Raw genomic sequence first — 24,148 nt, forward strand, 5'->3', positions numbered from 1 at the left:
CGTACGTACGATCGGGGTGACAGTGACATTGCTACTGGTAGTTATATACGCGAGATAATGTTTGCTGGAGGCTGATATTGGATGGCCGGCTTGCTCTTTTTTAAGTTTTCACTGGGAGAGGAGACCCGATCAGCGTGCCGGGATTCTCGTTCAAGCCCAGGCCGGCGCTACTGAATAATTATGGCTCCTCTGGTGATCGATCACATGCCACATGGTAACATTAACTTGATGAGCCATGAAGTAACGGTAACATGCATGGCTGAGCTGTCAGTGATGTGCTTCTACACTGGAAAAAGTTCGAAACAACGTATAGATGAAAGATAAATCAAACCCTAAACTTCCAATTCCTAAAATCAGCACACTGAAACTATTGAATTCCGGTCAATTTTGAACCCTGTATCTGTTTGATGCACCTGAAAAGCAGCAATCCCGACCGGAATAACTTTCTAGTCTCACATACAATGCGAGCCTACCTGTCAAATCCATCCTCCTCCCTTGTCTTTTTTTTTTTGAAATCCTTCAATCAACCGGGCTGGTGGTGATCAAGGCGCATATCTGTCGTTGCCTATTCGACGGTACTCCAGAGGAGGGATCAAACCCTAAACTTCCAATTCCTAAAATCAGCACACTGAAACTCTTGAATCCCGGTCAATTTTGAACCCTGGATCTGTTTGGTGCACCAAAAGGCAGCAATCCCGATCACGATAACTTTCTAGTGTCACTGTGTCACTTACAATGCGGGCCTACCTGTCATATCCATCCTCCTTCCATGTCCTTTTGAAATCCTTCAATCAAGCGGGCTCGTGATCGCGGTAGGCATGAGTTCCCCTTCCTCGCCTCCGGTAGCCACACGTGGGCTAAGATGCAAAAAGTTGTTAGAATCGTGATTACGAATCGCATCAAATCCTCTATGGTAGGATTGCACACCATGGATTGAAATTTCAGAGTCATAAAATCTTACATCTACTTTGTAGAATCGTACAATCGTTTCACTCAAATTGAGTTGTAAAGTTATAGAATCGAATAGTAGAATCACGATTCTGACAACTATGAACGCATGCATCATGCTACACCACTGTCTCGGTGCGACCCGCGCATGCATGTTGGCCTGGACGAAGCCAGGAAGGCGCACGCATGACACGCCAAGCTCATCATTGACTGTTCCCCATGGCCGCTTCTCATATTCTCCCCCAGATGTTGCCCCTACTCTGTGGTCAGGATCCATAGCGCGCATGGGTGCAGGAAGACAACACTCAGCTCGTGTACGCCTGGTCGATAACACGGGCTCTCAGCGCATGGAGCAGCTCCGCTGTTTTTGGCGCTCGAGTTATATGAACGAGATAGCAAGGTGCTCGTGACGAGCCGCACCATTGATGGGCTACTGGCGATCGACGCCATGAAGGCGAGGTGTGTTCCCCGTGTTGGATCTAAGGACGCATTCTTCCAACTGGTCTTGCATTGGAGGTAGAGGATGAATATAACATGTGGGGCCACTTTGTCGATGAGAGAACAAGTTATTTAGTTTAGGATTTTTTTTCTTTCACGCTAAATAGGTCTACGGTCCAAAATAGACTGGGATTTTAAGAGTTCAGTGTGCTTTCAGGTTTTGATAATTCCTGGTTTAATTTATCTTTCGCCTACAAATTTAGAAGTTTTTTAAAAGTTTTTCCACTTTCCAGGTGTGCGTGCATTCTCATTACGCTGCACGATGGAGCCATAAGTAGCGAGCGGCGAGTCCACGGGGGATGCACTAATTTATTGCATACACGCCGGATCTAGCTAGCTAATGGCGCGGGTGTGTGGCACGCACCGAGGCGGCTTCTCCGTGTCATCGTGATTAGTCAACTGGATATATCACTCTGTTTGTTTGTGGAAGAGACGACTCTACTTGCATGGAGATCTGTCCTGGCAGACGTCGTGCTGTAACCAAGAAAGCTCTCGTGGTTTTCAGTTGCCCGATTTTGAAAGTAGTGTGCGGCTTGCTTGATTCTGTATCTGTAATGCAGAATCACACAGCCTGCTGCAGGCATGCGCGTGAAGCAACCTTGGGCGTGTCTGTTGGGGATATTGGCCTTTTCGGATAATGGGCTGCGCTAGTCTGCTACGGGGATCTCGGCCTCCTACGGCGCGCCTGCAGACTCATATCCATTCTGTCGGGAGCGGCTCGGGCGCTCACACAAAATAGAGAGTACTCCCCCTTCTCTCAAAAATAATGCATATTAGTTTTAGTCACTGTAAAAAAAAATGCATATTAGTTTTAGTCAAAGTTAAACTTTGTAAATTCTGATCAAAATGTATAGAAAATAATATCAACATCTACAACAATAACTCAATGTTATTATAATCATGATGAAATATGTTTCCATATTATATGCATTTGATATTATGAAAGCTAATATATTTTCATATATAGTTAGTCATACTTTATAAAGTTTGACTTTGACCTAAACTAATATGCATCCTAATTTAAGAAAGGAAGGAGTATGATGCGGTGGACAGGTGTCCCAGAGACTCCTCTTTTCTTCAAAGTGCCAACCCATCAAGAACAGTGATGTTTAAACTAGAATCCCGAAGCTCCAATGGCGAAGCTCATAAACTAGCTCGAAGCTCTATAAACTTAGAACCGGTCATCGGGTTTGGTTCCTTCAGCCACCTGAGGATTTATGTATCCCTACAAACATTATAGGGCATGTTTGATACAAGGGATTCACAAAGGAATTTTGTAGGATTCTTACCCATAGGATTTTTTTTCTATAGAAACCATTTGATTCAAAGGATTGGAACCTCCAAAATTCTTATGGTTTGCTTTCGTATATTACAATTTCGTAGGATTTCTAGCAAGAGGTTACACCTCTTGGAAAATTTTCTGTGTGCATATGACAACTATGACATGTACACCATCTCTAAAGAAAATTCCCGCCTTTTCCTATGGTGCAATCAAACAACTTCCGTGACTAGTTCCTGCGTTTTTATTCCTGTAAGATTTCACATGTAGCTTTTTCAAGAAAAAAAAAGGTGCACTGGTAAAAAATAAATAGACCACTGCTAACTACTACTAAAGAGATTTTGGTCGATAATTCATACTTGTAGGTACGTGTTGCACATAAAACTTTTATGAAATATATTGTTCCTATCAGATTCATGCCACGTCCTACGAAACTTTTATCCAACTCCACAAAACTCGTTCAATCTCCGTACTAGACTTGCCCGGTAGCGGCTTGGTAGTAACGGTCATTAGTCCCAATGTGTCCGGTGGGCGTCGCGCATAATAAATCATTGGTGAGATTTGAGTGGTGTCTCCGGTGTGCCTGCATTCTCATGCACGATAGAGCCAGTGGCGGAGCTACGTTTAGGCAGTGTAGTCAATTGACTACACTACTTTTTGGCAATATAGGCTGAATGTATGCAAAAAATTAATAAAATATTTGTACAAGTATATGTATTTGACTACACAGTTTCAAACTGACAACACAGCCTTGTCGTCCTGGCTCCGCCACTGGATAGAGCCATGAGTAGCGAGCGGCGAGTCCACGAATGATGCACTAATTTGATGCATACACGCCGGATCTAGCTAGCTGATGGCGCGGGTGTGGCACGATACCGAGACGGCTTCTCCGTGTCATCGTGATTAGTCAACTGAATACATCAGTTTGTCTGTGGAAGAGACGACTATGCTTGCATCGAGATCTGTCCTAGCAAACTAATTTTACATACGCATATAAAACTTTGATGAAATATATTGGTTGGTAGCTAGTAGCTCAAAAAAATCATGTCATATAAAGTCTCGATTCTCTTAATCTATTCAGACTTATACATAATGCAAGAATTCTGGCACCCAATTTCCGTAGCAGAATCAGTGTTTGCTCCTAGTCCTCTTCTGGTAGATTTTTCAATATGATCCAAATGTGTGTAATGTACTTTTAGTGCACACATGATATAATTTGGCATGGCAGATATGATAGATTTAATGACTACTATCCTTGAACAATGGGAATTTGGCATGATATAATTTGGCATGATTTTATTTTATTTTATTTTTTAAAACAGTTGAATTCTAGATTTGAAATTTGGCCAAAATGTTTGAGATTTTCTACATAACTCTCGAAAGAAAACGAATCTCTGTGAGGTGCCAAAAATAACATGAAAAGGGAATATTAAGCCATTCCCAAATGTACTCCATGAAAGTACATGGAGCTCACGTGTGTGGGCTTGGTAATTGACAGCAAGCCTTATGAACCAAATGTTTGTATTAAGTTATATTTGAGGGTTTTATCCATAGACAATGCCTGAATCATTGATTTTCTTCAATTTTGAAAGAAGTAGAAAGTGACAAAGATCAAATGATGGCCAAGGTGTTATTTTAGTAGGGATCCAAAGATTGTCCATGTGAGACTTGAGACAATGACGAGCGTGACTTGAAGAAGTTGTGAGCATTTCATGTGTACCTTCAAGACATCATCATTATGAAGAGAGAAGAAATGGTTAGAGGTTGATCAATTTTGAAGTGAAAGTTCAAGATGATCATGTATACGAGATCATATGGTTGAAGTTCTCCCTCTATTTAGTGATAATAGATATGTCAATATTTTCCTGAGGAAAGGCTCTCACATAGTTGAGTATGGCTAGCTATTCGCAAGACTTCACCAAGCAAGTGTAATCAAGAAAGACATTCCATCTTAAGATGGATAATATCATCATCATCAAACTCAAGTGGAACATGCGCAAGGCAACAATATAACCTTGAAAGGTTTTCATTTTACATGTATCCTGTTATTTTGAAAAGACCGGGTTATACAATAGATAGCCATACTATCAAGAGGAGCTCTGATATGAGTAAATTGATCGTACATGTTGTACAGAGCTCAAATATTTACATATTTGGCATCATATTTTTTGGTTGTTATTTGGTTTTATCCACAAGGTGTTTTAGAGCTCATGGTTATTTTCGTGACAAGCTCTATTTATTCAAAAATAGATTTTGTATGAAATTCTTGTTGTATTTTTATGTTAGAGTTTTTATTGGTTCTTCGGTTAGGGAGGTTGCAGACCTCTCTACTTGGTATTTTCTTCCTTGCCGGTTACCTTTTGCTTGGATACTAGTTGTCATTATCTTTTCAACAAAATTGTTTCCCTTAATTTGAATTTGCATGCGTAAGATATTGTGGTTTTGGTTTTGTCAGTTTTTTGGCTTGTCTTATTTAGAGAGGTTAAAAATCTCATCTTTTGTTTTTATCCTCCCTGGTTGCCCTAACTTTATTTCGTTGCTGTTGTCATATTGTAAAATGTTTATATGCTAGCCGATATGACAAATGAACTAAAATGTCAGTGGTTAATAGCATGGCTTAGAACGAGCAGAGATAACTTGGAAATACAAAAGAAGTACGGAGTAGGTTTATTACAACTGCACAGTCATAGTGAAAGTTCTAGCCGGTACAAATTACAAGTGAACAAGAACTAACTCTCGGTTTATTAATGCCATGGAGCCGGCGGCCGTCAAGTGCACCGATGTTCAGTTTCTGAAGAAATTGCTGCTTCTGCAACTGGACAACTGGTAGCGGAGCAGCATGCTGAACCCGAGCCGCTGCTTCTCCAGGTCGAACACCAGCAGGTTATCCTCCAGCTGCTTCCCACCGATCACCACCGCCGGCTCGCCGGCCACCGGCATGCCGCGTGGCCCCATCGGCAGTATCCCGACACACATTGCCCCTTCCACCTGCACCATGTAGTTGCTGTTGAACAGAGTCCAGTTCCGCGTGGCGCCGTTGCCCAGCTCAAGCTTGATGTACGGCATGTCGTAGCCGCTCCGCTTCAGCATCGGGAACGCGCCGTTGTAGCACAGCTCGAACGGCTTCGTTGCCTGTACCCTCCGCATGGGGGTCATCGGAATCTTCCCTCTGCACGGCCGATCGAGCTCAGTTTCGCAGGTGATGCCGTGGCATGGTTCATGGCGAAAGCATACATGTGTACCTCATTATGGCGTCGTCGAAGGCCATGGCAAAGGCGCGGAACACGTCGGGCCGCATGAGGGTGTACGGCGTGGCGGTGCTGAGCACGACGCCGCCGCGGCCGGTGCGGACGTGAATGTCGAGCGCGCCGCGGGGCAGGGCCGCCGCAGCGTCTGCCGCGTGCCACGACACGGAGATGCCCTTCACAGGGATGTAGTGCCCGCCGGTGTTCGCCGGGTTGGTGACGAGCGGGGTGTATGGAATGGTTGTCGTGTAGTCGATGTAGATCCGAGGGTCCGGCACCGACAGGTACACCGGCGTGTCGCCGAAGATCGCGAAGTCGGGGAGGCACAGCGCGAACTTGTTGCCGAAACCGCGCTGCGCGGTGAGCTGCGACGGTAGCGAAAGCGGCCCGCGGGAGAGCCCCGCGACGCCGGTGGCGCCCACGGGGAGCGACGTCAGCAGGCGGCTCGGTGCGCACGCGCCGAGGACCGCAAATGACTCCTCCGGACGCAGCTCCATGGTCCCGTTGGTGGTGTTGGCCGACATGGCGAGGCTCGTGAGGTCGCCGGTGGAGCACTCGCCAGTGACCGGGTTGAGCGGGTGGACGGTGCACGCGCACTCCGTCGACCCCGGCTGGCCGTTTTCCCAGAACCGGCCGCCGTCCACGTACCGGCAGCGAGGCGGGGACTGCTCTTTGGCTATGGCGCACGTGGCGGACTCGCACTGAACGGTGCTGTGCGCCGCCGCTGACGGCGGGCACGTCGACCAAACGAGCGAGCCGGCGAGGTCGACGACGAGCGGCGACTGATCGGCCTTGATGGAGATGGTGTAGAGGGAGGTGACGGGGTCCTTTGCGATCTTTGAGATCATTGGTGGTTGCCGGTCACTGTTCGCCACCGTGCATGAGCATGACAGCACCAAGACGAGTGACGAGAGGATGACACGGTGGAACACATAGTTCGTACGAGGATTGTGGCTAGGCTTGGCTTGGGCAGACATCTCTAATTGCTTGGGATTTGGGAATTAAGATGGTTTGGAACTTTGGATGATTACAGAAATGGCTCAGGTGACCAATGTATTTATACTACTTTTGGATTTGCGCGGCGTGTGGATTGGCACTCGCAGATCATCCATTTTGTAGAGTCGAAGTGGCAGTTGTTTACTGATACCGAAGAGTTGACAATGCAGAAAGTCAAGATTTCTAAACCTTGGCTCGCTCTTCGTATCATGATACTATGTGCTGATATCGTGATATTATGGCAAAATGCGGTAGGGTCTTCACTACCCAAGGCTTCACCAGTTTTGCATATCGGACACTATCGAATGAGTACCAACAGTTTTGCATATCTACATATTCACACGGCTAAGCAAGTCATTTGCATATTTCTCCGAGATAGAATGATATGATTCATGCACCTTCTTGACTTCAATACCAAGAAAATAATGAAGTGCCACTAGCACGAAAATCATTGTCGCTGAGAGTTGTCTTTGACGGACTAAGAAATCCGTTTGCCGTGTCAGGACAATAGGTCCTTCCTTTCGCGTCAACATAAACCTTCTTCTGGCCCATTGAGCTAAGCCTTCTCTGACGGTCGTCATCTCCGACAAGCGACTACTTAATACCCGTTAGAGATGGATGTTTGCATACCACTGACAATACATTGCATACTAACATACTTAATATGCCTTATGTTCTTGCATACCATTGGTAGTAAAATGTCAGTAGATCAGTAGTAAATCAAATTGTAATCATCGGTGTAATCCAGCGCAATGAGCATACTAGCATACAACACTCCTGGATGTTGCATACTTGCATGCAACATGTTAGTATACATAATTCCGGATGATTACACTGATGAGTATCTTCGCAAGATACCTCGATCAAGTGTGTGGGCTTGTTTGCAAAAGTGCATTGCCAAAGATACCACAATAAAGTGTGTGCACTTGTTTGATCCGGTTTTTTGGTGCCCAATACCTCCAAGCTCCCAATGAGGACACAAAATTATTGATGTGCAAGTGTGTAACAAGTGTCCTTGAGATTGTAATTCTATGTAATTACCTCAACTCTGGCTACATATCTAGAGATTCTTTCAGTACACCTCAGCAGGTGGTGAGATGGGAACCGCCAGCACCTAATCAACACATCGGCTCCGTCCAACAGCACCAAACAGAGCAAATGGGGGATAATACCCTTTTTTAGATGAAATTGGGGATAATACATGCCAGTCTACCAAGCGGCAAATGAGATGGGAGATGCGGTAATTAGAGGATCAAGAATATGTTCTCTTTTGTTAAGGGCCAAGGTTTTTGTGCATCTCTTTTGTAGGGTCAAAGCCGTACTTGCGACTTTCATCCAGGAGAGCTTTTTCTGCAGAATTCTTCCCTAGAAGGGAGCACAGTGGAAGAGAAACTTCTACGCATGCTCCCTGGTCGAGGAAGATACCAACCTCAGTTTTGCATATACTTTGGAGGACAAGGCACATAGCACGCTGGTACTTCAAATTCGCTACATCAGGTTCAAATCTAAATACGTGCAAGTGTAATGCAGCACAATTGACATGTCAAAGACAACAACAGACAAAGTAGTTTCAAACGATTTAGCAATCATCATCAACAGAAGACAATGCAGGGGATTACTTGCGCCACTCACACTGATGCCCATGCTATATTTCCCAAAATGGATCAGATGTGGTCGCGACATAACCTATCTTAGTTGGAATCTAACTAAATTCTCCCCAGTATTCCAGTCACCTCTTGTGATGGAATCTGACCTTCAACAAGAACTGCATCTTTACCTGCCAAAGAGAAGGTTTCATTGCAAGATCAGAAGCAATTTTCAGTAGCTGCAATAGCGAAGCTTGATAAGTATGTCCAATAACGTGTCCAAACCTGGGACGTATTGTAGACTATATACTCGTTGTACAGAAGCTCAGATGCCCTGATAGATGCTGGAACTGGCTTACCGCAAGGCACTACCACATCATCTCTCCATTTCACAAATTCCGACTCCTGCGGCACAGTTTTTCCTAAGCCCTTGGTTGAATGCTTCCCTCTTGGAGGTTTGTCCATCGGCTGCAGGATAAGTATGGGTGCTAAGCCAGGATAAACATGAGAAATGAAAAACTAATGGCAACACTAAAGTTGAGTACTGGAAGAACACATTTGGATACATGCTCGTGAAGATGTGAACATCTAAAAGTGTAAAAACATGACTACCACTTCACGGAAGGCACAAGATTAGGAAATCGTTTACGTTGAGCGCTGTGGACAATAGTGGAACAATGGAGACCTAACTGCTATCTCATTGGACCTTTTGCTAGAATTGTTGACAAGCACTGAAATATAGCACCGCAATGAGAAATAAAATAGAAAGCTTGATTAACAAGTTCTAGAAAAATAGCTGACAGGGCAACCAAATCACACAGGTTTCTTCTGGTGCATAAAATGCAAGGATAAAAATTAACATTGGCAATTAGATTTGCCCTTTCAATACCAAGATATTTTATATCTCACCGTGGCTTTTTTTAGTTCATGCATGTCTCCTAGAGCAACCTCGGAAAGAAGCATCAAACCAGTTGGATTGTTTTTATCCACATAGCAATACTGTGCACTCTTGCTTACTAAATCTGCAAAGTAGAGTCCTTTGCCGAACTGTCAACATGTGAAAGAAACATCACCTTAAAATATTCAACAAATAATTTAGCTGAGTTAGAGCATGTATAAAATGATTAAAGAGCAAACCATATAGCCTGTCACAGGAGCTTCAGGAGGTGCTATTCTTAGTCCTTGGCTAAGAATTCCAATAAAATTTGTCAACCTTGAACCTACAAATTGAGTTTTAAAGTCATGAAATGGAAGAGGAAAAAAAAAAAGGAATTCTGAGAAGGCAAGCAAACAAATTGAACACCTGAGACAATGCAGTAAGATAAGTGAACTGCTCCAAATAAAATAAAAAAGGCACAACCATGCTACACTGCACACTGACAAGAATCCCAACTTTCCCAGTTCACTTATGAGCAGAAAAGCAGCAGGGACAGAACCTTCTAACTTTTGAAAGATACCTTTTGACATACTGCTATAACTAATATGATTGCGGAATTCAAAACAATTGCTTACCATGCCACAATAGCATCTTGTTATGGAGATTGTTTCTATATTTCGAGTACTTGTTGGATTCTCCATCCCGATCGAGCACATAAACTTCCTCTAATTCTAAGGACCAATCCTTCAAATTAGCAAAACAAAACATGGGTCAACATGCATATGAAAGCCAAGACACAAAGTAAGTCATCTGTATACTTCAATCTACACATAAACAAATTATTTTCTATGAATAAGAATTTGCATCGTACCTTGTGAGTGGGAGCATGCGTGTTGAGGAGATATTTCTTGACTAGCTTGTAATCTTCACTGTCATGAGCTAGCGGGGTAATGTCACAGTGAAGTTTCTTGTACTTCTCATCAAGAGATTCATCATTGTCACCATTGAAGCCTACAAGTCTAGAAGCAATTTCAATATCTTGCAGAGCTTCAAGCATTTTCACCTGTACAAAACCTACAAATCAGCTAGGTATAACACAACTAAAATTATAATCAAGAAAAAGTGGACATCAGAAGAACCTCATGAACCAAGATCACAGATAAAATTGGTAAAATCCAACGAAAACTTTAAGGCCAAAGAAGAAATGTGTAAAAGGAAAAAATAATGTGCATTGTACTATAGCATGTTATAATTTCCTTGCAAGTGTGAGCCAGAGATCAAGCAAACCGTGAGAAATGTTGAGAATTTGCACCATGAGTAGCAGCACCATATGAGCATCAGTTTTGTTTTCAGTTTTTCACCTAAGGGATTGTTTGGTACTAGTGTTTTAGTGAGGATTAATGGGGATAATACTCTAGAGTATTGGGTGAATCACTGCTGTCACCCAATCACCACAAAACCCCATCCCCAAATCCACTACGTAGGGGTAGAGTATTGGGGATTGAAAAAATTACACTAAAATTTGGGGAAAAGTGGGGATTAAACTCGCTCATACTCTAGCACCAAACATGCAGGCATTGTTTGGTACTAGAGTTTTAGTGGGGAATAGCGGGGATAATCCGCTCCAAATTTTAAATCCCCACTTATCCCCAATGCATGTTTGGTGCTAGAGTATGAGAGAGTTTAATCCCCACTTATCCCCACTTTTCCCCCAAATTTTAGTGTAATTTTTTCAATCCCCAATACTCTACCCCTACCTAGTGGATTGGGGATGGGGTTTTGTGGGGATTGGGTGACAGCAGTGATTCACCCAATACTCTAGAGTATTATCCCCACTAATTCCCACTGAAACACTAGTACCAAACAAGGCCGCATTGGGGGTAAGTGGGGATTTAAAGTTTGGAGCGGATTATCCCCGCCAATCCCCACTAAAACTCTAGTACCAAACAAAACCTAAAAGAGTTGTGCTTTATTTCTGGCTCTGTCAGCACCATATTTTGTATGTTTTACTTCATCTATTTTTTAGGGCTTGTTTGGTTAATCCCCTCTTCAGGTGGGTCGAAGAGGATCGGAGTGGATTTGGGAGGATTTTGACTTGCAACCCTTTCAATCCCCACCAAACTGAACAAGCCATCAAGGAACAAGTCTGACTGTTCAGCAATCAACTCCTCGTTGCATTGCTATCATAGGACTTCTTTTTTTGCAAACACAAACAATTATACATCAACCACATGAATAAGTCGGCACAACTTAGAAAGTGCGACTATGCATAGGATACTTTTGCAAACTGACAGAATAAAATGCAAGGCAATAGGCACATACTTTCATCGTCAAGTCATCCTTATCATGTATAATATGTGGATGAACAGAAGGAATAAGAGTGAAAAAACGATTGCTTGCAGCAATAATCAAGCTCTCTCTAAGAGCCAGTTCTTGGTTGCCAGTGTTATCCAATAGATTCTGTATCTCAGTTAAGGCTTCAAATCCTGCACAAAATGCAGGTAAGAATCTTCAAGTCATAATTTGTTGTACATAACACAAATAAATAGCTCCACAAGGATCAAAATAGCACACCTTTCTGTATATTGTCCTTGCTTAATTTCCCAAGGGGCATTTCTGACATATTGATTTCAAATTCCATCATAGCAGCCCTGGAACAAAATAGTGAGTAACGACTTGATTTTTTTAAAAGAAAATGCATGCATGGAAGCAATTCCTTGAATAAGAAAAGCAAGGCATTACCTATATGTTTCAACATTGAAAAGCATCATCATGAGTTCCAGCAACTGAGGAGCAAGTGAACTTTTTGCTTTGCTGATGTCTTTTCGCTTTGGTGCTTGCCTAACACCATAATCCTACACCAATGTATATTCGAACATCCGGTAGAATAAACAAAATGGAGGAATAAAACTATGTGAATAAACATTTTTCCAACAACTTACAATATCAAGCGGATAAAATCTCCCAGGCTGCTTTTGGAAATTTGTTTTTTGTATCCATGCTTCCCAGGGATTTCCAGTCTTTTCAAGAAATAATCTTTTAAACTGTTGTATTGCGTCAGTTTTTGACATCTCCTCCAGTTTTGTTCCACCAATTTTTTCGCTGCCAACTCGTCCCCACTTTCTAAATACATAGCATTCACTTCCATCATCCTCTTCAATTACCTGAAGTATATAGTAGCTTCACAAACAAAACAAAAAAACTGTAAGAGATGGAGTAGGGTGAGCAATAACCTATGTAACTAAGCAATAGAAGAATTAGTGTTCTAGTTATTTCCCCACTGCAATAGTGCTTCTGTTCCTGACAATCAATCTCCGACAGGAAAGAAAGCAAAACAAGGTAAAATTCACGCATTTGTTTTATTCTGGAAATTGCTAGTATTACACTCATATATTTAGTCTAGTTAATTTGTAGGGATTTTCTGCACGCAATGTCAGGTACGGCAGGAAAGTATCCTTTTTCTATTTTAATTATTAACAAACTGAGATTAGCTGCTCCATGTCGCAGCACCTAATGCTCCAGCAACATGGCCTCAGTGGATACTTTCTGCCATCAATTCTATACCATCTGGTGCCAGCTTGATCCAATGGATGTCAAAACATGCCATAACTATGTACGATGTAGTTATGTACGAGCTCTCGCTGCTGTGCGCATACATATTGCATCTTTGACTTGGATGCGCCTCCAGTCTGATTTTGACCTTGTTCAGGCTCAGTTAGTCTGTCCTACTAAATTGCCCCCTCTAGGATTAACCCTCAATGGACGAAGAGATAGTGTAGGAAGTAGAGTATTAAACCATCCTTCTAAATTTTAGATAAACCCAAATCGAGTCTGAGAAACTAAAAAGAATGTGAATAGTAACCAAAATGATTGCCCTTTTTACATTAATGGCACTAAATTAGCCTAGATACCAGCAAATTAGATCATTGCTTCACTGTACCATATATTTTCTCCTAACAAATGAAGTTCACGTAGAAATCCGGAAGTTGAAGGGAAAGTAATAATACAGTCAAAGGAGGATATTTGGAATGGGCTCATAGGGGGTAAACGATAAGTAAAAATGACCTACATGACTTACTAAAACTGTTAATGAAATGTGACGTATCTTCACGATATTAATATATTCCCTATATCAAAAAAAATGAAATGTGCCGTAACATGTAACTAGTAGACACTATTCGCCATTAACTCACAATGTATGTCACGAATTTCACAAAAGATAGTGAGCAAAATCCTTGCCTGTTAACTCCTTGAGTCATGTCAGACATGTTTAGGGTTGTATTGTATATGCTTTTAGCATCTTCCAGAATATGGCCCGTATCTTGCAAACCGGAGGCCTCATGAACAGCACTTCGGCCCTTAACTTTAACAGTAACTGTGCTACCTCTTGATGATTCCAAGGTAGTCTCAACTTTATATAAATCAAATGGAAGCACTCTATTTTTCCTAATGCATTCTCCAAGGTAATCTCCTCTTACGATTGGTATCTTCAGCCTCCTGCAAACAAATTCATATGTATATAAAGTGATAATTCAACATCAATAATGCATAGCAAAAATAATTAATTCAAGTTATACTCGAAAGCAATAGAAAGTGGAAAATATGATACCTTGCTTTCCTGACTTCAGGATTCTCATTATCAAGCCCACCACAAGAAACTAGACAATTAATATCTGCAATGCAGGTGAAAATAAGCATAGTGCAATAACATCGTGCTTTAAGGTTCGCAAGTTGTTTTATGTCTACACAAGATACATCATTGTACTCTCTGTGATGAACCAATCCATACTTAGCTTGTACTATGCATACTAGGTACTGAAATGGACTGGGAATTAAGCGGTAGTTGGACCCAGACCCTGACTTTGTGCTCTGAGGTTTGCATATTTTATTTCGCAATGCAGCATTCTACTCCGTGATGAACTAATCCATATTTAGTTTATACTATCCATCTCTATTCATGCTAGGCACCGAAAATGAACTAATGATTAAGTGGTAGTTAAAGTGCCAAACCAAGACCATAATGTAGAATTATCTTTATTAAGGTGTGAAATGAGGGTGTGCAACAGTGAAGATGAAGAAAATTGCAAATCTCAGGAACCGACGTTAGATCGTAAGGGTGGTACAGCAGACAGGGCGGCATCATAATTCCATAACAAAAAAACTAAGATACCATCTTCCCTTTACTGCTACTCCATAAAACAATTACCTCAGTTACTGATATATGTACACGAAGGTCATCTAGGCTCCAATGCTATACAAAAATTGTACAAGAAGTTCAAATACGCGAGCACAAAATAAAAAAGTTCTAGAGTACAAAAGAAAAACCTTTGGTAACCCTCGCATTGAAGATGGCACCGGCAAGTTTAAGCTTTTCTTTCCACTCATCCTACAAGAGTTAAGTTGGTCAAATGAATATAAAACTTACAAAAGGAGGGAAAAGTTGCATGGATTCTCAACATTTGAAACAAGGACACGCAGTCCCGCACTAATTCCCTAACTACATATTATAAAATGTACGCATGAGTCGCAGAGAAATAAAACAGAAAAACAGGATATCACATGCGGATCTGAACCTCCGGTAGCAATCTGGTCCAAAATAAAAGTGCCAGAACACATGAGGAAATTCAACCCATCTGACAGGAAATAAATTTTACAAGAAAAAGAAGATTCAACACCCCACTCCTTTTACTCCTGACCAACCGCAGTATTGCAGAATAGTGACTTAAAGGGAATATCAAGCTGCTCCAATACACTGCAGAAAGCAGATGGTGCTTGAAGTCACCAACATATTGGTTTGATTCCAAACAATTAATTTTAAGGTAAGATACTGCACGCTGCATGCGCTGCTCCTTTCCCATCCACGCTGCTCTTCTCTCACCATTGTTGGTGACAATGGCAGATACAGGTTTTTATAAACATTAGAACCATATAAGAGGCCTAGTTGGATGGGGAAATGGCATGGATGGCCATCGGCCAGCATGAGGATTACCCAGAGGTGAGAGCCAGCATCATTTGTGGTGGATTTGGATGATTGCCGGTTGAGTTTGGGAGGTGGAGACACCGAAGCCAGGGAAGAAAAAAGAAGGGATCACTTAATTCCTTTTCTTATTCTAAGGTGGCCAGCATGAGGATTTCACTTTCAGTACCCAGAGGAGAGAGCTGGCATCATTTGTGGTGGATTTGGATGATTGCCGGTTGAGTTTTGGAGGTGGAGAGACAGAAAGCCAGGGAAGAAAACAGAAGGCATCACTTAATTCCTTTTCTTTAGTTACTAAGAAAGGAGCTAATGTTTCCGTGGTTTGGTCTGTCAAATTGCGCTTTCGTGCGTACAGTATAGTCGCCTTCATTGGTTTCATCGATCTGTCTGTCGATCGCGGGCAGTCCACATTGGCACGTACACAGTCCTATCCAAACTACAAACTGCCTAGCTAGCCAGGTTGAGAGTTCGATCCAGACACGACAAGCCTTGCTAGGGGTTTCTATATATACCTGGCCCAGCCAACCGGGAGAATATATTCTTATTCTGGCCCGGCCAAACAAGAGAAGATCGATAAATTAGGTCTTCCCGGTGTTGTCAACAAACAGGCGGTGGCGGCGCCAACCAGCGTCCCTTCGGGTCAACCTCGCCGGCACGACGAAAGGAAGGGAAACAGTGATCAATTAATGGTTCAGCATAGAGCCACCTGCGTGCCGGAGCCGCTTCCACGTCGGGACTGATGGCCCCCGTGCCGTCCGTTGGCTGCTGCATCGTGTCTCCGTTAGGCGTCTGCACCTGGAGCAGCACATCCCCGTTGAAGGAATTGAGTAATTGTGCTAGGACGCTTTCAGCCGTACGTGGGCACCATTCTTATCTTCTCTGCCTCTCACCAAGCGCAGCCGCGATCAAGTCGGTCGTCTCTGCCCACCTGGACTTTCTCGATCCCGTCACGACGCACATAGGAACAGTCTAGGATGCATGTGCCACCGCTCCACAGTCTCCTGCTGTTTTGCTAGGAGCTGGCTGAGAACAGTGGTGTGCGGCAAGGATGCATGCCAATGGCCGCTGTTCACACGACTCGCGTTATGCTCGAAGGAGACTTTGCGGCTGTCGATCTGTTTAAGCGAAGCAAGCGTGCACGAAGTCTGCAGGTTGCGAGCCCGCGTAAATCGCAATTTTAACTCTCTACTTCTCTGCCTAACCAATGCAGCAAGGAATCATGTTCCTTACCGATAGAAAAGAAGAACTGTTGTTGGTCAGGTTTGATTGATCCTTTATGTGGAAGCTACAAAACATCTGCACACAGGACGAAGAAAAGAACAAGGCGGCCGGGACGCATGGAATGTCAGAATGACAGATGATGGCCTGGAGTTCACGCAGGTTTGATCAAAGGATCAGAAAAGAAACTATGAATATTTCCTATGTTCAACTGATCGGCTAGAAACTAATGGGGATAGATTTGGCTACCCGAAACTTCGGAATGTGTCTGATTAGACCATCTCCACCGGTGACTCCTAAATATTAGCCGGCAGCACACATGCATGTGCCAACAGCATATGTCAGAGGAGAGATAGTGTTTGGATGGTAGGTGGGAAATTAAAAAGGAGAGGGGTAGGTGGGGGGGGGGGAGAGAGAAGCTTGACGTGTGGGCCGGCGGGAATCTTCCTACATGGAGTTTTGCTGCTTGTCTCGTCGGTGCCCGATAGCCTCCCTTGGCAGATGGTTCGGTTGGGGCTCGCCAGCGCTTTTATTGGGCACATGATGATTTAGATTTCATATAGGGATCGCCGGTGTGACCACTTTCACTCACTAGGACCCCAAATCGCTGTCGGCTATGATTTGGGGCTCTCTGGTGGAGATGCTCTTAGGCATTGCAGCAGCGATGTCAACATCAACGTCAAGTACTGAGAATTCAGATGAGATTGTGTAATTGCCTTAAAGAAACTTGTTCTACTTCATGATATTTTTTTATGTATAATTCTAATACTAATAGTTTTTGTTTCAAGAAACACAACATCAAATAAATCTCCTTGCAAAATCATTTTTTGTGAGGCATGTCTCACGTAATATTTTTTTGCAGATACAGAATTTCTTATGCACTTTTTATTACTGCCACCACATAAATGTGTTTCATTCTTTAAAAATTACATGATTCCATCAAGATGCACTAATTTAGAGTTCTCCAAATGACATAGAAATTCTCTAATGGCCAGCTATTGTAAGTTCGCATCTTCGTAGAATATAGTTTCTTTTATATTAAATACCCCCTTCGCACCATAAAAATTGTCTCAACTTTGTGTCTAGGATACATAAAAAATTAGATAAACTTATGACAAATTTCATGGGATAGATGTAGTAATAATGTTCTCATGGTCTAAAAAGTACTCAATAAAATTTAATCTGTCGCAACGCATGGGCTTTTTCTTCCTACTCTTATTCTAAGGTGGATCCAAGCCATTAGTGTTGTACATTGGAGGAAAAAACCTTGCCTTTTTGCTTTGGATGGATGCAAGATTGGAGATAGTCTAACAAGCTAGCCCTGCATATTCCAATGAATATGGCTATGTCGTAAACTGTAGAAACTGTTGAAAAACACAGAAACAATTGATACACAGCTATCTAGGGCTTTTAAGAAATTGATGCATTCAGGCAAACTAATATCTGAAAAATAATCAGAAAACCTCAGCCACAAAATACTAGAGATTATTTGAGTAATGGGTACTCTTTCTGATCCGCTTCAACAAGACAGCATACAACACAAGACAGCTTGTCAGTATGGATTCTTGGGGAAGAGGGATACCTGGCTTGTTCTAGATCCGATTCTCACAATTAACTTTGCACTTAATTGAAACTTAGGCATTTCATGTAGAAGTAACCAAAAGATGAAAAGAGGCAAGCAAAACAGAAAATAACCTAAGAACATAAGTGGTGAAGATTACTTACAGCAACGTCTTTAGATTGTCCTACTACAGAGATTCTCAACTTATCCAATGCTTCACCAATGGGAAACTGCTGAGTTGATTGGCCTACAGACTTCTGAGGTGTCATTTGGGGAAGAACTCTATCTGGTTTCTTAACCTTTTGAGATTTGAACCACTGCAAGATAGACATATTTGTTAACCTTCAACTGCAGAAAAAAAAAAGATAAAAGTTGTTTTTTCTTAGTAAGTTGTGCTTATTGATACTTTTATCACAGCCCTTTCAGTTTTGTTTTCTTCAAGGAAACAGAAGTCGGGCTTGGGAATTAGATAGCCCGGGCAGAAGCTAGTTGGGGCCTTGGGGGCTTGGGGCTGAGAGGGTCCAAACCATTGTGGTCCCTTACAGATTCTAACCATCGATCTACCAATTGGGAGCATTTGATGTTTACCTAAATTTGTGAGTCCTTAGGCAAATCCCACATTTCTATTTACCTGGAAATAGTAGGGTAGTCACCTATGGTATGGTTTCTATTAATAAACAAAAAGACACAAATGTTTACATGAATATGTACACAAGGAGCGGAAAAAAAACATCAGAGAAGTTGCAAGGGGTTCAAATTCTACATTAGCTCTAAGACGCTGGTCTCTAACTAGAGAAGTAAAAAAAATAGCTTGAGAAGCACCAAGACTCCCTACCTTTGTAAGATAATCATTCTTTATTTCATCAGGGATTTTCCATTTCTTCTTAATGCGGACAGGTTGTGTTGTTGTGTAGGTACATTTGGACCACTCTGAAACATAGCCATTGCACTGATAGTGACCACCGTAATAGTAGAGGCAGCTAGTACAGACTGGGCAAGGGCCCAGCGCTCCAAACAGCATCCCATCAGCACTGCAAGAGAACAAAAGAGCTATAAGAAGTTATACAGAGTGAAGCAGCGGAATACTGCGTGATATGACAAAAAAGAGAAGCACCACAAGCAGGTCTGTGTAATCAACAGTACTACCTCCGTTCCATATTAATTGACACTGATTTAATACAAAGTTGTACTAAATCAGCATCAAAGTTGCACTAAATCAGCGCCAATCAATATGGAACAGAGTCTACTTCAGCAAGACATTAGGCCTTGTTTCAGAGCTTCAGCTCCACTAAAGCTGCCAGCAAGAAAACTCAAAGTGGCTTCTGCAGTAAATGAAGTTCATATGTATTGGCATATATTTATTGATCAATTAGAATTGCTTTCTAGAACATGCAATCTCCTCAAAATGGCCACTACATGTACTATTGGGCCTTTGGAGCAAGACTAAGAAAATCTTACGAGAATTGACAATTTTCCTATTCTTGTGCTTTTGAAATCCTTTGAATCAAACATACCCTGTAATTGAACTAAATCAATAAAAAGCTATCATTTTTCAAGAAAAAAGATGCAATGATAAAAAATAAGTAGCACCACCGCTAACACTACTAAAGAGATTTTGGTCGATGATTCATACTTGTAGGTACGTGTCACACATAAATATTTTATGAAATATCCGCCAGTTTGGAGGGCGCCCGCACTGCTGGCCAGCTGTGCTCCATCATCGTCGACCTGCGCAGCCAGCGGGGTGGGGAGGGGCCCTGCGGCTCGCCTCCTGGCGCGGCGTCCCCTGCTCGGGAGGTTGAGGATTGGCTCGAGCCATCCTGGAAGCGCCGCTCGGGACGGGCCAGGTCTTCACGGGGGACAGGGCGTCTGTGCGGCGCGTGACATGCCTCGGCGATCCGCCCGGGAGGAGGCTAGCTTGATTCGCTTCATGAAGAGGACCGCCGGTCTCTGCTCTCGTTGTCTTGCTCCCAAGCACCGTGCTGCCGACTGCAAGAACGATATCCGTTGCCTCACCTGCAACCTCTCCGGCCACCAGGAGCGCGATTGCCATCTTCGCCGCAAGAATTGTAACTCCCAGAAGCGGCCTCCTGTCCAGCGCACGGCCCCTGCTTCAACCGTCTCGTCTCCTCTCGCTCCGGGCGCACGCTCTTGGGCTGAGGTCGCTGCCCCGAGCCTGCCTTCTGCCGAGCCGTCCGCCTCTGGCGATCCGCTCGTGCATGCTTTCGGCACTACCCAAGCAGCGGCGATCCGCTCCGAGCTAAACGAAATCGTTCGAGGAGCAATGGCGCCGCTCCTTGCTGAGGCTGCGGCGTTGCACGACTGGAATGCCAAGGCGACGCGGCTTCTTATGCAGATGGGCAACCTCGTGAAGACGCCAAGTGACCCTAACCCTGACGTTACTTCCCTGCGGGCTAGCAAAGACATTTGCGACGGGATATGCAACGGCCTGGCCAGCGGCATGGGCTGCGACCATGAGAGCGCCTCGATGGAGGGACAACTGCAGCAGTTTGTTCCTTCTGCAGCTGGGGCCGCGTCCTTGTGTGAGCTGGAGCACGTTGATACGTCCCAAACGTATCTATAATTTCTTATGTTCCATGCTACTTTTATGATGATACTCACATGTTTTATACACATTATATGTCATTATTATGCGTTTTCCGGAACTAACCTATTGACGAGATGCCGAAGTGCCAGTTCTGTTTTACTGCTGTTTTTGGTTTCAGAAATCCTAGTAAGGAAATATTCTCGGAATTGGACGAAATCAACGCCCGGGGTCCTATTTTTCCACGAAACTTCCAGAAGTCCGAAGAGGAAACGAAGTGGGGCCACGAGGTGGGGACACGATAGGGCGGCGCGGCCCAAGCCCTGGCCGCGCCGGCCTGGTGTGTGGCCCCACCAGGACTCCACCGACCTTGCCCTTCCGCCTACTTAAAGTCTCCGTCGCGAAAACCCTACCACGTTCGACGAAACCAGAGAAAACCTTCGAGCCGCCGCCATCGCGAAGCCAAGATGCGGGGACGGGAGTCTCTGTTCCGGCACGCCGCCGGGACGGGGAAGTGCCCCGGAAGGCTTCTCCATCGACACCACCGCCATCTTCATCAACGCTGTTGTCTCCCATGAGGAGGAGTAGTTCTCCATCGAGGCTCGGGGCTGTACCGGTAGCTATGTGGTTCATCTCTCTCCTATGTACTTCAATACAATAATCTCATGAGCTGCCTTACATGATTGAGATTCATATGATGATGCTTGTAATCTAGATGTCATTATGCTAGTCAAGTGGATTTTACTTATGTGATCTCCGGAGACTCCTTGTCCCACGTGTGTAAAGGTGACAGTGTGTGCACCGTGTGGGTCTCTTAGGCTATATTTCACAGAATACTTATTCACTGTTATGAATGGCATAGTGAAGTGCTTATTTATATCTCTTTATGATTGCAATGTGTTTTGTATCACAATATATCTGCGTGCAACACATAGAGAACACACATGATTTACCCAGCTTGTCAGGAGACGAGGAGTCTCCGGAGTACTTGTCAGGAGACGAGGTTGAACAAGGTATAGAGTGATACCGAAGATCAAACCTCGGACAAGTAAAATATCGCATGACAAAGGGAATTGGTTTTGTATGTGAATGGTTCATTCAATCACTAAAGTCATCGTTGAATATGTGGGAGCCATTATGGATCTCCAGATCCCGCTATTGGTCGATGATTCATACTTGTAGGTACATGTCACACATAAATATTTTATGAAATATATTGTTCCTATCAGGTTCATGCCACGTCCTAAGAAAATTTTAGCCAACTCCACAAAACTCTTTCAATCTCCCTACTAGACTTGCCCGGTAGCGGCTCAGTATTATCGGCCATTAGTCCCGATGTGTCCAGTCGGCGTCGCGCATAATAAGGCATTGGTGAGATTTGAGTGGCATCTTCCGGTGCTAGAGTTAGGTCCGATAGTACCGGCCCTCGAGTGGTAGGCTGGTAGCGGTAGTACGGGAGTTGAGGTCTGGTAGTACGGGGTGTCCATTGGTTGGCGTGGACATGACTCTCAGTGCTAGCCTCTGGACAGTAGTACCGGTTCTTAAGGTGGCAGTGACGTGGGGTAACCACGACAATGCCCATACTTTATGGACTTGGGTTTAAGGAAGAAGACGTGGTAGTGGTTTTCGACTACAGCCAAGCGCAACACATAGAGAACACACATGATTTACCCAGCCAGGCTTAGGAAGGAGAAACCCTACGTTACGCTTGTTCTTGTATCAATTGATGAGATTACAAGAGCCGTCAAGATTGGCTATGGTGGAGTAGCTAGGGTTTGGTGCCTAGTGTGTACGAGTTTCTAGATTGCTTAGTCCTTACTCGGAGGCCCCTCCTGGCTTTTGTATAGGAGGCCAAGTCTCGGGTACCACGTTATTCGAGTCGTATACAGATTAGTTTCTTCCTTTTATGAGTTTTTCACCATAGACAGATGATGACGGCTACTAGCAATGCCAAAAAAGATCTTCACCATAGACATACTGGGCCAAAAGATAGTGGTTACCACCGAATTTTTCACCATAGACATACTGGACAAAGATGGTGGTTGCTGACACAGGATGCTCCTCTGGTCCAAACAAGCTAGCGCTGCTGTCAATCACGATCAACGCCATCCATAGTTACTATTCCGGAAAACCTAAAATTGCAATAGAAAAATAAAAAAAACAACCAAAAGCCTTGAAGTATCTTGTATCTCTCCATAGTGCTGGCTCACTGGCTAATCCATGAAAGAAATCGACAGAGGAATTATGCTAGATAGGAACGGAGGGAACCTGCTCAATGATGGATAGTGCTGCGGCTTACCTCACATCGTTTCGATTCCTTGCCAAACGAAGAACCCGCTGCCGGCCGGTCAGGGAATCGAGTACGAGGACGTCCGGAGGAGTGACGGCAAGCTCGCCTCGAGTGCTGTCGGCGGCCAGAAACAACTGGAGTGACTACTCACCGGGGCGCCACTCCGATGAATCGAATCCAGCGAGAGAGTCCACGCCGCACCTCATGCAAGTCCATGGCGCCTCCTCTCCTCTCCTCTCCTCTCCTCGACAAAGATCAAAGTCTAAGTCACAAGTCACACGCTAGCCGACACGCGGCAGTGTGACCATGGCCTTGTATAAATAGGGGCATGTGGGTGGAGGAAAGCTAGAAGATGGATGCCGATTCCAGACTGTTGCTTGGTGCGAGAAGATCTTGGCTGTTCGTTGGGAGTAGAGGAGTGATGTACGGCTAAAAAAGAGTGGTGCCATGGATTGATGACCTGGATTAGTGTATTCATTTCTTCCACTAATTACTATGTTTCATAATAACACCTCCTTCTCTTCCCACGCTCCCACGTACCAAAGTAAATTGCTCCGTATTCCAAGGAGACTACTAGCAAACTGAGTACGTCTCCACTCTCCCTTGTAGGTTTGGTTGTGTTTTTATCCAAGGTACCGTATGATATGAGGCTCGGCAGGATTGTATTAGCATGCATGAATTTCTCCAGCTATTTTTTTTTTGTTTCTTTCAACCGATGGCAATAATTTTTACTTCGGTTCAATGGAGAGAATTTTTTTCCATCAGCTAGAGAGAATAATATTTGTTTTTTTTTTACTTCATGCAAGATTTGCTTGCCTATGGATGATTTTTCTGTCTTTGTTTTGACTCGTGGATACTTTTTACTCCGGAATATAAATATTTGTTTCCTGTCACCACTTATGGAAAAGTGCTCATTTTCTTTCAGCGATGAATTTGTATCAACTTCTTTTCCAAGTGAAGCGGTACTTTTCGACCCAAAAAAGAGCTGAATTAAAGAGAACTTTCCATTTTGCTTTAATTGATAATCCTTCCATTAATGATTGATGCATAAAACATTGCATCCGTACAGAAAGTGATCCATGTTCAAAACTGCTAACCTAAACCAATCAAACAAAAGCAAATAGAAGA

At 43.5% G+C, this 24,148-nt stretch overlaps 2 protein-coding genes across 2 annotated transcripts; both read right to left on the reverse strand.

The window, feature by feature from the left end:
• Positions 1 to 5,347: 5,347 nt before the first annotated feature.
• LOC127345616 (chitinase CLP-like) lies at positions 5,348 to 6,891 on the reverse strand. The gene is made up of 2 exons (XM_051372105.2): positions 5,968 to 6,891; positions 5,348 to 5,894 (listed from the first exon to the last, which is right to left on the reverse strand). Exons 1-2 carry the CDS (start codon positions 6,816 to 6,818, stop codon positions 5,510 to 5,512), a joined length of 1,236 nt encoding a protein of 411 aa, XP_051228065.2. The 5' UTR covers positions 6,819 to 6,891; the 3' UTR covers positions 5,348 to 5,509.
• Positions 6,892 to 8,444: 1,553 nt separating this feature from the next.
• Positions 8,445 to 19,235, reverse strand: LOC127345621 (poly [ADP-ribose] polymerase 1-like). Its single transcript, XM_071828667.1, has 15 exons — positions 19,021 to 19,235; positions 18,350 to 18,502; positions 14,755 to 14,815; positions 14,039 to 14,102; positions 13,669 to 13,926; positions 12,372 to 12,609; positions 12,172 to 12,284; positions 12,004 to 12,080; positions 11,752 to 11,915; positions 10,301 to 10,492; positions 10,065 to 10,173; positions 9,690 to 9,772; positions 9,462 to 9,599; positions 8,838 to 9,020; positions 8,445 to 8,743 (listed from the first exon to the last, which is right to left on the reverse strand). Exons 1-15 carry the CDS (start codon positions 19,204 to 19,206, stop codon positions 8,696 to 8,698), a joined length of 2,067 nt encoding a protein of 688 aa, XP_071684768.1. The 5' UTR covers positions 19,207 to 19,235; the 3' UTR covers positions 8,445 to 8,695.
• Between the last annotated feature and the right edge of the window lie 4,913 nt (positions 19,236 to 24,148).

Source organism: Lolium perenne, chromosome 3, assembly GCF_019359855.2.
Source record: "Lolium perenne isolate Kyuss_39 chromosome 3, Kyuss_2.0, whole genome shotgun sequence".
In the NCBI taxonomy this organism is placed as follows: Eukaryota; Viridiplantae; Streptophyta; class Magnoliopsida; order Poales; family Poaceae; genus Lolium; species Lolium perenne.

What these genes read in the sequence shown, in the direction of transcription:
- LOC127345616 (XM_051372105.2), bottom strand. Translation starts at nt 6,818, where the DNA reads ATGATCTCAAAGATCGCAAAGGACCCCGTCACCTCCCTCTACACCATC. An exon ending in TTCGACGACGCCATAATGAG is followed by an intron (nt 5,895 to 5,967) that starts GTACACATGTAT and finishes TCGGCCGTGCAG; the next exon opens with AGGGAAGATTCCGATGACCC.
- LOC127345621 (XM_071828667.1), bottom strand. Translation starts at nt 19,206, where the DNA reads ATGCTGTTTGGAGCGCTGGGCCCTTGCCCAGTCTGTACTAGCTGCCTC. An exon ending in GATTTTATCCGCTTGATATT is followed by an intron (nt 12,285 to 12,371) that starts GTAAGTTGTTGG and finishes ACATTGGTGTAG; the next exon opens with GATTATGGTGTTAGGCAAGC. An exon ending in CTCCTGTGACAGGCTATATG is followed by an intron (nt 9,600 to 9,689) that starts GTTTGCTCTTTA and finishes ACATGTTGACAG; the next exon opens with TTCGGCAAAGGACTCTACTT.